At 52.5% G+C, this 12,390-nt stretch overlaps 1 protein-coding gene across 3 annotated transcripts in view; it reads right to left on the bottom strand.

Annotated features, from left to right (window-relative positions):
* Positions 1 to 1,721: 1,721 nt before the first annotated feature.
* MAPK4 (mitogen-activated protein kinase 4) overlaps positions 1,722 to 12,390 on the bottom strand; it is a 151,651-nt gene continuing 140,982 nt past the window's right edge. For all 3 annotated transcript variants that reach the window (XM_019815272.3, XM_011287991.4, XM_045042290.1), the window contains exons 5-6: positions 7,147 to 7,348; positions 1,722 to 4,395 (exon numbers count right to left, since the gene is read on the bottom strand). In XM_019815272.3, coding sequence (XP_019670831.1) covers positions 3,699 to 4,395; positions 7,147 to 7,348 — 899 coding nt within the window. In that variant the 3' untranslated portion in view covers positions 1,722 to 3,698. The remainder of the gene's footprint in view (positions 4,396 to 7,146; positions 7,349 to 12,390) is intronic.

The following is a 12,390-nucleotide window of genomic DNA, read 5'->3' as shown; positions in this document are numbered from 1 at the left end:
TTCCCACAGTGGTGGCCTGTGCCTTTACTGACTCCCTTCCCTGCCCCCTCATTCCCCCAACGTTCTGTCAGCGTCTCCTGAGATCATTCCTCCCACCCTCCAACTCCTTGCACTTGACTGTCTTTTTTTGTCTCGGGATATGCTTCTGAAGGAAATGAAGCCAGTGCCGCATCCCCCTTTCCTCACTATACGGATCAGACCCCAAGCTAAGCAGCAGCTATCTGCAGGGCCAGAACATCATGTCCAACGTCAGGGTGCGGAGAACTGGAGAACCGTCTGGTGTGGAAAACTCAGTGTCAGAAGTGTTGTGCACACCATTGTAGGAGACAGGGTCAGACAATATGCAAATGAATGGATGACCAGTTGACCCTTGAGCATGGGTCTTAGAGGCACCGACCCCCCAACACAGTTGAAAATCTGCATATGACTATTGACTCCCCCAAAAGTTAACTACTGTCCAGAAGCCTCACCCATACCATAAAGTCGATGAACACATATTCTGTATCTTGTATGTATTATATACTGTATTCTTATAATAAAGTAAGCTAGAGAAAAGAAAATGTTATTAAGAAAATCATAAGAAAGAGACAATAGATATATAGTCCTGCGCTGTAAAAAATCCATATATAAGCAGACCTGTGCAGCTGAAACCCGGGTTGTTCAAGGATAAACTGCAGTTGTCTGTTTTCCTCTTAGTTTTTCTTTCCTTTGGTGCTGTTTACTGTTGGGGCTTCTCAAACCCTACTTCCCACATTCTACCAGCACCTCAAATTGGGACTCAAGGCTCATATACAATTTCAACCAGGACTCTGGCCCGGCCCCGTGTGCTCTCTTCACTCCCATCCACCCTGCAAGGAGATGGTTAGTGTCCACTGACGTTTTGGAGAGAATCCCACGACAGCCTCAATAGGGTTGCTCCTCTTGACTCAAATGCAGTTCAACAGTAGAAAGTTCTTTTGATGCAAGGGCCTTTCAGGGAAGTCAAAAATCGACAGAAATAAACAAATTCTAAAAATGCTCCCTGTTGTCAGGGTGCTGTGGTGGCTCAGTCGGTTGAGCATCTGACTTGGCTCAGGTCATGATTTCGTGGTTCATGGGTTCGAGCCCTGCATTGGGCTCTGTGCTGACAGCTCAGAGCCAGGAGCCTGCTTCGGATTCTGTGCCTCCAGCTCTCTTTTGCCCCTCTCCCATTCGTGCTCTGTCTCCTCTCTCTCTCTGTCAAAAATAAATAAACATTAAAAAAAAAAAAAACCTCTCTATTGTCTATTTTATAGTTGTTGAATAACAAATGAGGTCAGGGCTAATGTCTGACACAGGTATGATAAAGGGGTGAAATTCAGTTGGGGGACTCTCAGGCATCTGTGAAATGTGGCTTGGGCAGGTATTTTTGGGTGTTGACTCCCCCAAATCTCATGATGTTGGCACCTTTGTGACTGGACAAAAGGCTCAGCCTTGGTCAGGGGATTGCAGTTGACTCTGAGATATGGTTTGAAATCTACAGTATGGACACCAGGCCTGAGCCAGGTGATTCTGGAATCACTTCCTTGACTACCAATCTGTATAGATTCTCTGCTCCCCTCCGCTCTGACTGCAACCCCTCAAAACCTTGGCCTCGGGGATGCAGGAAGAAGCCACCCGGGCTCCAGTGAATCAACCCACTGTCCAAGACAGGATGAGATGATATATAAATGAATGAGAGAATACATAAATGAATAAAGGAATCTGTGTTCCAATAAAACTTTATTTGGCCCGTCCTGATCAAGTTTAATAGATATTTTTAAAACATGAGTAGTTATAACAATTCCTCTATAATAACAATTATTATGAACTCCTGGTCAAGGTCAGCAGCTTGTTCCTTTACCAAAAAAAAGTAAAGCCACTCTCTGAGGACAAATGGCACATGAGAAGTGGTGTATATTTCCTTTTCTTTCAAAAAAAAAAAAAAAAAACAAAAACAGAAAGAAAGAAACCCAAACACTTTGTATTTACATTTTTTCCATTTAAAAATTGGTCAGTGTGATTAATTCTGTTTTTAAATATAAGCTTCTAACGTGTTGCAGGTTTCAATGTACAACTCCTAGTTAGCTGATAGATTTAAGGTGCTGTCGAGGTGAGGGTGAGCACAGACCAAGGCCAATGCGGGGGAGTCTTCCAGACTGGCTAGACTTCCTGTGGGTAACTTTGGGGGGCGGGTTCCTGGGGGGGAGGCAGAATACCAGTGGTGGGAATGGCAGAGCATTCCAGGGAATGGACTAGGCTTCCTCAGAGGGCTCGCTGTGCCTGCACACCATCACCCCAGGCCCCGCGTGGGAGTACACCTCCGGGTGGGCATCGTCCAGACGCATCCTGGCCTACGCTAGGAGTGGCCTGGTTGCTTTGAAGCCCTTCCTGTGTCTCGGGGTCTCTATGCTGGTGCCCGACTCCCGAGGACCTCCGCTGTTGGCACGTTGCCTTTCACGTCCTTTCTGGATTCCTTGTCCCCAAGGCCACTTGCTTTCCCTGCATTTCTTTAGGGCCTGCTCTTTGCCAAGGCTAAATGGATGATCAAAATCAAAGGCAGTATTAATGAAACATGATAGGTCCCATGTGAAATCTTCTCTCCTAACACATTCGCTCGATGGCAGGCACCTCATTGCCTTGTTTCCTCCAAATGAGCAATTCATGCCAAGAACATGAGTTTCCAGGGTAGTAGGCTGGGAGAGGAGTTTTGTATATGTCTGCCGGTGGGTTCGGGGTATGTGGGTGGGTATGTGGCTGGAGGGATTCGTGGAACTTTCGTCTTCAAACTCACCTGTGAATGACAGCCTCTGGGAACTGGGGCTGTGACCTTGCATCCGTGCGTGTGTCAGGAAAGTGCATAGGGAGTTCTGGAGGAGGTGTGAGCACAGGAATGGAAGATGAGCTCTCGTACCTACAGACCCCAAACTGGTCTGATCTGAAACAAGGTTTTTAGATCACACAGGGGTGAGGCAAATACAGGGGCGTGGCAGATGGGAATATTTAAGTCCTCGAGGAACTAGAAAATATATGGTTGGTGACTAGGGTAAAACTGGCTCAGTTTCCAATTTTGGAATATAAGAAACATTGCTCTGAATGAACGATCGAATAGGTCAGATGGTAATGGGCAGGGAAGAAACATCTTGGACTAAGTTTTCTGATTGGAAAGCCAGAGGGAACCCCAGCCGAGGAAGACAGTGGCCTAGGCTTCAAGGCTTGAAGACTGGGCTTCGAGGCTTGCCCTGACACAGACTAGGCCCTAATCATAACCACATCACTCGGTGTCTCTGGGCCTCACTGTCCTTCATCTGTTAGGCCAGATCATTTCAACACTATACCAGCAACATTCCTCGGAACCCAGCCAGGTGGTAGGGCTTGTCGACTGCCCTTTAAGACACCTTTCTTCCCCACACACCGCCACTTATAAAATGAAGGCCCCCCTCTTTGCTGGGAAAGTGATCAACCCCCAAACTAGGCTCCTGTTCAAACCTGCTCCCAGAGGTTAAAGGCTAGTTATTAAGGCAGTTTAAGAAATGGACATTCTTCTCCCTCCTCGGATCCTTCCTGTGTTCTGCCAACCCCAAGGCAGCAGAGAGGGTTGGAAGGGGCGGTGGAGGTGCCAGGGAGGCACCCCTTCCTGCCAAGCCCGGCTTCCCGGGGGGGGGGGGGCTCCTCTAGGGGGCCTGGAGCTCCTTTCCCCCTCACCACCTTTCTTTGGAGAAGGCCTCTGTCTGCACAAGATCGCCAGGGTGCTCAGAGATGCACCCACCATTGAGGTCACCCAGTTTATTGTCTGGCAGGTCCTCCGGGTTGGTGCAGAGCTTCAGGGCGCGGGAGATGAACACGTCCAGGTCGAACTGGGGGCTCCCGCCCCCGTCGATGGGTGCGGGGTGGCCCGGTGGAGAGGCAGACAGGCGGCGCTCGGGGCTGTCGGGGGGTGGGCTGGCGCGCTCGGGGCCCACCTGCGTGCTCTTGACCCACTGCGCGATCTCCAGGAAGAGGCTGGCCGGCTCGTCTTCGCGTGGCCCGGCGTCTGCGGCCACCGCGGCACTGGGGGGCGCCCCGGCCGCCTGCTTCCAGTGCGACAGGTCCAGAATGAGCTTGGGCTCCGAGTAGTGGTGCGGCTTGTTGTCGCGCCACAGCAGCTTATCCAGGTAGGACGGCGAGCCCACTTTGTAGTCGCAGGAGCGGCCGCAGTCGGCCTCGAAGGCGCGCTCCATGGACGAGTGCGAGCGCTCCAGAAAGCGCTCGGAGCTGCTCTGCGAGTCCTTGCGCGGATCCACCTGCACGTCCTCAGCCAGCGGCGCGGAGCCCGCGCGCGGGTCGCGCTGTACCTCGCTGGCGTCCTGACATCTGTCCGGCCTCCACTCCAGGTCCGATGACAGGCTCACAGGGTACCTGCAAAGGTTCAGACGGACAGAATGGTGATTGTCCAACCTCGGGTGAGTTGGCTTCCTGGAGGGAGCCAGCCCCCTCATCCCGGTCTGCCACCCACAGGCGGCCTTTCCATTCCTTCCCTGTCCCTCGAGTCTTGTGACCCCCAGCTCCCGAGGTAGGAGAGTGATGGGACAAGGTAATGGTGAGCCTCCAGGGCTCAGGTGGAGGGGCTGATTGTTTGGCTTAACCCTTGTATTCTTCGGTATACATTCAGTACCCTACAGGTATTTCTGGAGCACCTTGCCACCTACCAGGCACTGGCACTGCCAGACACAGCAGTGAACAAAACAAGAAATTCCCCGTCCTCATGGAATCTATTTGCAAGTGCATCCGCCTGTGCAGTGCTCCTCACACGCTGACAGATGCACACAGGTGCACACAGATCACCTGGGGACCTTATTAAATTGCAGCTCTTGATTCAGTAGCCCTGAGGCGGGGCCTGAGAGTCTGTGGTTCTAATAAGCTCCCAGGTGATGCTGATGCTGCTGGTCCAGGGACCACACTTTGAGTAGCAGGGCCCTCATGAGTGCTTCTCAGCCCCGGCTCAGATTAGAATCACCCCACACCCCCATTTCCGACTCAGTAAGTCTAGCGGGGCGGGGGGGGGGGAGGGCATCAGCATGGTTTTAACATGTCCCCAGGCGATTCTGAGGTACAGCCAGGACTAAGAACTCTCGCCCCAGTGGATCTGGTTGGATGCCCCACAGCACCCTGCATCCGTGCAGTGCAGATGGGATCTGTGGAAAGATCATAGACACCCTCCGGAGAGGCCAAAGGTCTGGGAATTCTGCCTTCTGTCAACTGCCCTGCAGCCACGGACAGCGAGCAAAGTCAGCTGGCCGAGAGCAAACGAAGGGCAGTGTGCAGGCCGGGCCCTCTCCTTCCCCCGCCAGGTACTCCATGCAGAACAATGTGGAGGGAGAGAGCGCAGAGGAGGCAGCGGCCAGCTGCTCACGGTACAGGATGCCCAGTGCTCAAACCCAACGCACTGAGGATGGGCAGATTTGGCCGCGAAGGGGCAGACGCATGGCAGCAGTCCACACGATGTGGTTTGTGAGGCACAGGAAGGCTCCGGTACAGCCCGCCCGCCCTCCCAGCAACGCCAGTAGGGCAGGAGTCGCTCCCAGAGGTGAACACAACACTGCCTCCTCGCACAAGGGGCCTGGAAATTGCAGAGATTTCTAGGAGGAAGAGCTTGTGAAGACCCTTATCCTTGGCTGCTACACGCCAGGGGCCAAACCTTGGTTCTCTGAAGCCTTCACGGCGACTCTGTGGAGTTGGTATTATCACCCTGCCTTACAGATGAGGACGCTGGTGTTTAAAGGTTAAGCCATCTGCACAAAGCAGGAGGGCCTGCAGGAAGGAGTCTGCCATTGATTGGCGCCTCTCCCTCAGGCGGGTGTTAGGGGCAAGTTAGGAGCAGAAGCGTGTCAGGTCTAGAAACGGTCCGAGTTGGTGGGCAGTGGCCAGAGAAACCCTGCAGCACAGCCATGAGAAGCACGGGATGCGCCCCTCTGGGCCCTCACAGGCTGTGGAGTGGAGGGGGAGGGGCTGAGGGACCACAGTCAAGGGCGGGACTAGCATGGGGGGTAGCGGTCGGAAGAGTCTTCATTAATCTCTATTTGCTGGCAACTCTTGATAACAACAATCCACGACAACAAACCAACAAACCTGTCCCAAAATAGCAACATTGCCCTGGCCCTCCCTCGGTGCCTCCTTAACCTGAAACCGATCATCTGTCAAATGACAGAAAAGGAAAACTAGCTCATCTGTCACTTATGTAACTAGCTGTCACATTCCCACAGCAGCGGGGCTCCCACTTAGGGCCCCTCGGAGTCCTAGCTGCTAAGCAAGCCCTCGACTTCTATTTCTAAACCGAGCAGCTCTCGGCTCTCCCTCCCAGGATTACCAGATGGTGATGCCCCAATGTTTAGCTGCCTGAGCCCACGTCAGAACAGGAAGGGACCTAACAAACCATAACATGCCTGCACAGAGATTGTTAAAAATGTGTGTGTTCTACCCTCCTCTGAATCACTCACTGGTGGTGACTTCCGGGCACACGATGTTGGGGAGGATTCTGAGGGCGAGCCCAATTTGGCAGGAAGGAGTCCTGTGATGGCTCAGCAGTGTTGACCCAGAGGCAGACCAAGGAGGCCCCACACGAGGTAGCTATTAGCTGTGTGGCAAGACGCTCATCTCTAACCTCTCTGGGCTGTCACTTCATCATATGTCAGTGGGCACTAATAATAATGGCACGTCCCTTCATGGCATTGTCAGGAGGTGCAAATAATGTGAGCCACGCGAAAGTGTTGTGTAGTAGTAAGTTTTCCATGGTTGCCCTGCCGTGCACTGGTGCAGCCTACTTTGCTAGGGCAGATTCCGCTAGAAGTGAGCTCCAGTGATGGGTGCTCCTTAAATGCTTGCAGAACACTGTATGGAGCCCTGTGTCCAGTATACCCAGGGTTGGGGGGGGGGGGAAGGGGTGGAGGCTGTATTGCACCAAAGAAGGTCCCCGACCCACACATGCTCATCTACTGGGAACACCTGGGGACAGGAGAGAAGGGCAGGAGGCTAAGTTGGAGAAAGCACCCGTGGGCTCTAGAGCTTGGGAGACAGAGGGAAAGGTCATGGCGCATCATGGGGGCCAAACCGAAATGGGAGTATGAGAGCGTGGATTCTAGACTTCAGGGCTGGAGGCCTCTGGAACTGCACCTGTCCCAGTTGGAGAGCTGGCTCTGGTTGGCGGCCATCAGCAGGATGTCGTCGATCTCATCTTCGATGCGGAAGGGGTGCTGTGAGGTGGGCTCGTCCTCGGGGCACGAGTATGGGCTCATGTAGGGATGCTGCAGCCCCATCTCTGCTGTTAGGCGATCCATGGGGTTAAAGGTCAGGATCTTCTCCAGAAAGTCAATGGCTGTGGGGAGCAAAACAGGACACGAAGGTCACTCATTGCCCTGCCCGCAGAGAATGCGACTCTTCTCTGACATTTGTTTTTGTACTTTCCCCTTTGTAAAAAGGTTTTTAGCCATTTTCTTTCTTGTGATCCTCACCACGATCCAGTGACAAATTCAGAGCAGAGACTGATTTTTGACTTCACAAATGAAATCAACAGAGGCCCAGAGGGGTAAAGTGACTTCCTAAAGTCACTGCTGGTTAGAGAAGGCCTGGGGCGAGAACTCTGCCTTAGGGTGGATTTCTCCAGAGACAGGGGTGGGGATGTAGGTAGTTCAGTGGTAGTGATCCCGGAAGCCCTGGTAGGGGAGTGGGAAAGAAGCCCCAACAAGGTGTGCCCTTGAGCAGGTTCCTCCTGTGGTCACCTGGGGCTCGGTTCCCCTGTGGGAGGGATCCTCTAGGAGACAGCGTGGGACACACTTCAGAGGTGGCTCCACTTGTGGTGTTGGGGGGAGCTGAGGTATCTCTACGCCCACTCCCATGTGGTGGGGGTTGCATGCTGCTGGGGTGGACAGAGGAGCCTGTGGCTCCCAGATGCCAGCAGTGACAAGCCTCCACTGAGAAAGGTCACTGAGAAAGTGTGGCAGGTGGGACAGGACCAGGGCTCCTGAGTCTAGTCCTTCTATGACATATTGCCCCTGGAGGTTTGACAAACAAGGGCAGGCAGGCTTGATATGAAAAATATTTAGCCCCCAGGCTGCAGCCCTTCTGGGGACTAGGGACTAGATCAAGGGGAGATCCGAGGCAGCTGGGACCTGGATAGGCAGGGACACTCAGAAGCCTTGGGGAGTGGCTCGTTGCCAACCAGCATGAAAGTACATCGAGATACCCGCGGCCAGTAGGAGGGGGGTGTGTGTGTGTGGGTGTGAACCAGCCAAGCATCAGCTCTGCACTCAGGTACTGGTGTCCTTTCTCCCAAGCGGGGGTGGGGCCAGCCAGCCATGTGCCCTGTGGGCTCTGCTCTGGGTTATCTCAGGGCAAGGTCTACCTCTCTGGAGGTTTGCATTACCTCTGGGTGCTGGAGGCCCCACTTAAATCATGACTTGGCTAATCGTGTTACCGCCCTCGCGGTAAGGGAGAAATGCAGCTGAGCTCAAGGACCTCAGCCAGCACCACGACCCTGCCCCTCACTCCAGCCCTGGGTCTCTTTGCAGGAAGATTCACCAATAATTCAGGAAACTGACGGATTCAGGTCACTGGCTTCCCAGGAGGACACGGCACTTCTCTGTAACCCTAGACGGAAAGATCAGTAATGCAACAGTAACCCTGATCACCGCCAAGTGCTCTGGGGTTCAGGGGGTGCTTCTGGGTCGGGGCTGCCAGACCTGAGAGAGCGTCACAGATTCTGGGAAGAATCGGGCACCGCAGCGCACAGCCCCGCTCTGGTACTGCCTGGCTCCAGGCGGGGCAAGTCTCTCCCTCTTGGGGCCGCCTCCCTCTCTGGGCCCGACCTATTACTCTGGACCTTCTGACAAGGAGAGGAGAGAGTTGAAGCTCTAACCAGAGGCAGGCTTCGTCACCATCATCACTGTTACTGATAAGCACCCAGCAAACCCTGAAGCTGGAAAGGGCCACTCCACGGACTCTACTAAGAATCAGTCTCCTCTTTCCTCCCTGATAGCTCGTCTTCTAGCATGTGCCCACACACTTCTGGAAGCCCAAATATTAGAGCCTCCTTATATCTCACCCAGAGCTGCCCCCCTTTAACCTCTGCCCCTAAGCCTAGCTCTGCCCTCTGTGGTTCCCATGTGTCGGCATGTTCTCTCTTCCCCATGATTGGTTCCCTCACAATTCAAGGCAGCAGCGGCCGGGTCCTGTGCAAGCCCCCCCCCCGCCCCCCTCCACCTGACACACGCTGGCCCACATCTCCCAGCATCCCCTGCAGTTTGATGTGGTTGTGTGATGGGGGCCTTTGGGGGCGTGGAAGTGACGTGTATACCCCACTTTCAGGCCACATGCATAAAGATCTCTTGCAAGAGCCTCTGCTCTCTCTTCCCCTGGCTTCGACCAAACGTGGGTGTCCAGGGGGACCTTGAAAGCTGCGTGTTAAAGATGGCGACACCTTTCTGACAGCCTGGGTCCTGGGCAGAGCCCCAGGCTCCCCCACTCTGTCTGGACTTGAGATGAGCCATGCATACACTGCTAGCAGGATCACTCGGAAGGTTCCAGGTTTATCTGCCACAGTGTTAGTTTTGCCTCAGCGTAGAAACCCTACCCACCCACCCCCCTCCAACTCCTCTCCTCTGGACTCAATCTCCCCACATGTTTTGAAGGCATTTCTAATATGAGACTTCTGTACAATTTTGTCACATTCCTGTGGCCCAGTAGACTCCAAACTGGACTTCCCAGAGCCCCAGGGGTTCTAGAAGGATTCTCAGGGGCAGCTCTGGAGACTGAGAGGCAGGTCAGCAGGGCCCTGAGGTCCCCAATTCTGCTTCAGCCAGAGCACTCCTTTTACTTGTTTTGATATTAGATTTCTTCACATCTGTCACTTATGATATATTTTTTTATTTAAAAAAATTTTTTCAATGTTTATTTTTTAGAGAGAGACAAAGTGAGCAGGGAAGGTACAGAGAGAGAGGAAGACACAGAATCTGAAGCAGGCTTCAGGCTCGGAGCTGTCAGCACAGAGCCTGATGCGGGGCTGATGCGGGGCTCGAACTCACAAACCATGAAATCGTGACCTGAGCTGAAGTTAGATGCTTAACTGCCCGAGCCACCCAGGCACCTCTATGACATAATTACTTCTTATAGTAAATGGAGCTCAAAACTGATGCCCCGATACAGTCTCAGGGACTGTCTCCCTTGTCCCGCGCCTGTGGCTAGATGGCTGTGTCAGATGCTGAGGGACAGAGTCACCTAGACTGTCCTTTGAGCCTCTGGGAGCTACAGCCAGAGAGATACCCCTGCTTCTTCCCAGGCCTGCGGGGCTTCAAATGTACAGGAGAGGGAGTGACTACAGGTCACCAAGTGCTCTTCGGGGCAGGGGGGCCTGACGCCCTTTCTCTCGCTGGTATTTCGTATCAGTGACATCTCCTCCTAAAGCCAGAGATCAGTTGGAGACCTCTTCACGGCCAGAGGCAGGCAAGAGAATTTTGTTTGGAGTTGAGTTTTGGCACGTTGGGAGGGTGGGGCCAGCCTAGCTTTAGTGAACACCTGTTTGGCTACAGGATCGAGTCCAAACTCCTCAGCCTCTCAGTCCTTCTCACCTCTCCAGCTTTACTTCCTACCGCCGGGTCTGTGACTCGTCCAGCCGATGGGAGCCCTTACCACGTCCCTTTGTCCAGCTTCTCTGTCCCTCTCGGTGCGTGGTGGCTCCCTTCCTCTCCCCAAATACCCGGGGCTCCCACCGGCCCCTTCGGATGTGTTCCTTAGTCTTTGTTCTCATCCCTGGCAGGTGTTCCTGGTCTTCCCAGCGAGACCACCTCTTGTGTCTCTGAACTCCCATCCCTAGCACTCTGGTGGCTTAATAAACGTCAGTGGATGCTGCTGATGACAGTGACAGTGAGGAGCTTTATCTCTCCAGGACCAACTCTGATTTTGCCAAGACAAAGCCCACCACTCTGAGAGCCAAGTCCCCAAGGGGCTGCTATGTGTGTGGACATGGGGGACACGTCCCTGATCCAGAATTCCCGAGAGGTAAACGCACCTCTTGTCTTGTGGTGGGATTTCTACAGGGGCCTAGGACTCAAAGTAAAGATACATGGGCTGAGTCTTAGTTTGTGGTGAATCAAATGATCCCTCTTCTCCTTTAATGAAGGGAAAACTGAGGCAGCTTATGATTGAATGGGGATCATGGCCAAGGACATTTCTGAAAGACATTGTTAGTGCTTTCCTGATGGTCTAATTTGTAATAAGGACACAAAGTGGCACAGAATAAATATCCATTTTATAGCCTCCACTGCAGCAAGGTAGGGCTGTGGGACTAAGTTCTGGCCAACGAAACAAGAGTGACGGTGAGTGTACAAATTCTGGCCCATGACCTTAAGGGCAAGGGGACCCGCCCTCCTTCCCTACTTTCCTCCAGGTGGTAAGAGGGCAGAATAATAAGATAGGAGGCGCTTAGGCCCCTGGGTGACTTTGTATAGCAGGCTCAGCATGTTGGGCCTGGACTGTTTGCTTTTAGATTATTATATAAGAGAGAAATAAACTTCGTAACTTCCCTTTACTTTTCTTTTCTTTAAATATTTAATTTTAAGTAATCTCTATACCCATGTGGGGCTCGAACTCACAACCGGGAGATCAAGAGTTGCACGCTCCACTGACTGAGCCAGCCAGATACCCCTTAACTTCGTTTTTCTTAAAAAAGAAATGAATCTTATTTAAATCATTAAGAATTTGTGTCTCTCTTACAATTGGCTGAACCTATTCTACCTAATAGAAGGGTCTCCTAAGGAAGCCTCTGGCAGGTATGAGGCCTGGTGATAATGTTAACATTTAAGTTGCTGAGTAACTATCCTACGCCCAGGGCTTTACAAATTCTATTTTACTTACTCATCATGATGACCCTATGTGACGCATATCACTATACCCATTCTATAGTTAAGGAAACTGAGATGCAGAGAAGTTAAGAAACTTGCTCAAGGCCAAACAGCTACTCACTGATGGAACTGGGAATTGAGTCTGGGTCTGGGTCTCAAGCTCATAAAACTCACATTCTCTAAGAATGAAATCCTGCCATTTGCAACAACGTGGATGGAACTGGAGGGTATCATGCTAAGTGAAATAAGTCAGACAAAGACAGATATCCTATGTTTTCACTCATACGTGGAACTTGAGAAACTTAACAGAAGATCATGGGGGAAGAGAAGGGGAAAACATAGTTTCAAACAGAGAGGGAGGCAAATCATAAGAGATTCTTAAATACACAGAACACACTCAGGGTTGATGAGTGAGGGGAGGGGTGTGGGGGAGAGGGGAAATGGGTGGTGGGCACCTGAGGAGGGCACTTGCTGGGATGAGCACTAGGTGTATGTAAGCGATGAATCATGGGAATCTACACCC

This window comes from Felis catus, chromosome D3 (genome assembly GCF_018350175.1).
Source record: "Felis catus isolate Fca126 chromosome D3, F.catus_Fca126_mat1.0, whole genome shotgun sequence".
In the NCBI taxonomy this organism is placed as follows: domain Eukaryota; kingdom Metazoa; phylum Chordata; class Mammalia; order Carnivora; family Felidae; genus Felis; species Felis catus.
This window is presented reverse-complemented; position numbering and strand designations above follow the sequence as displayed.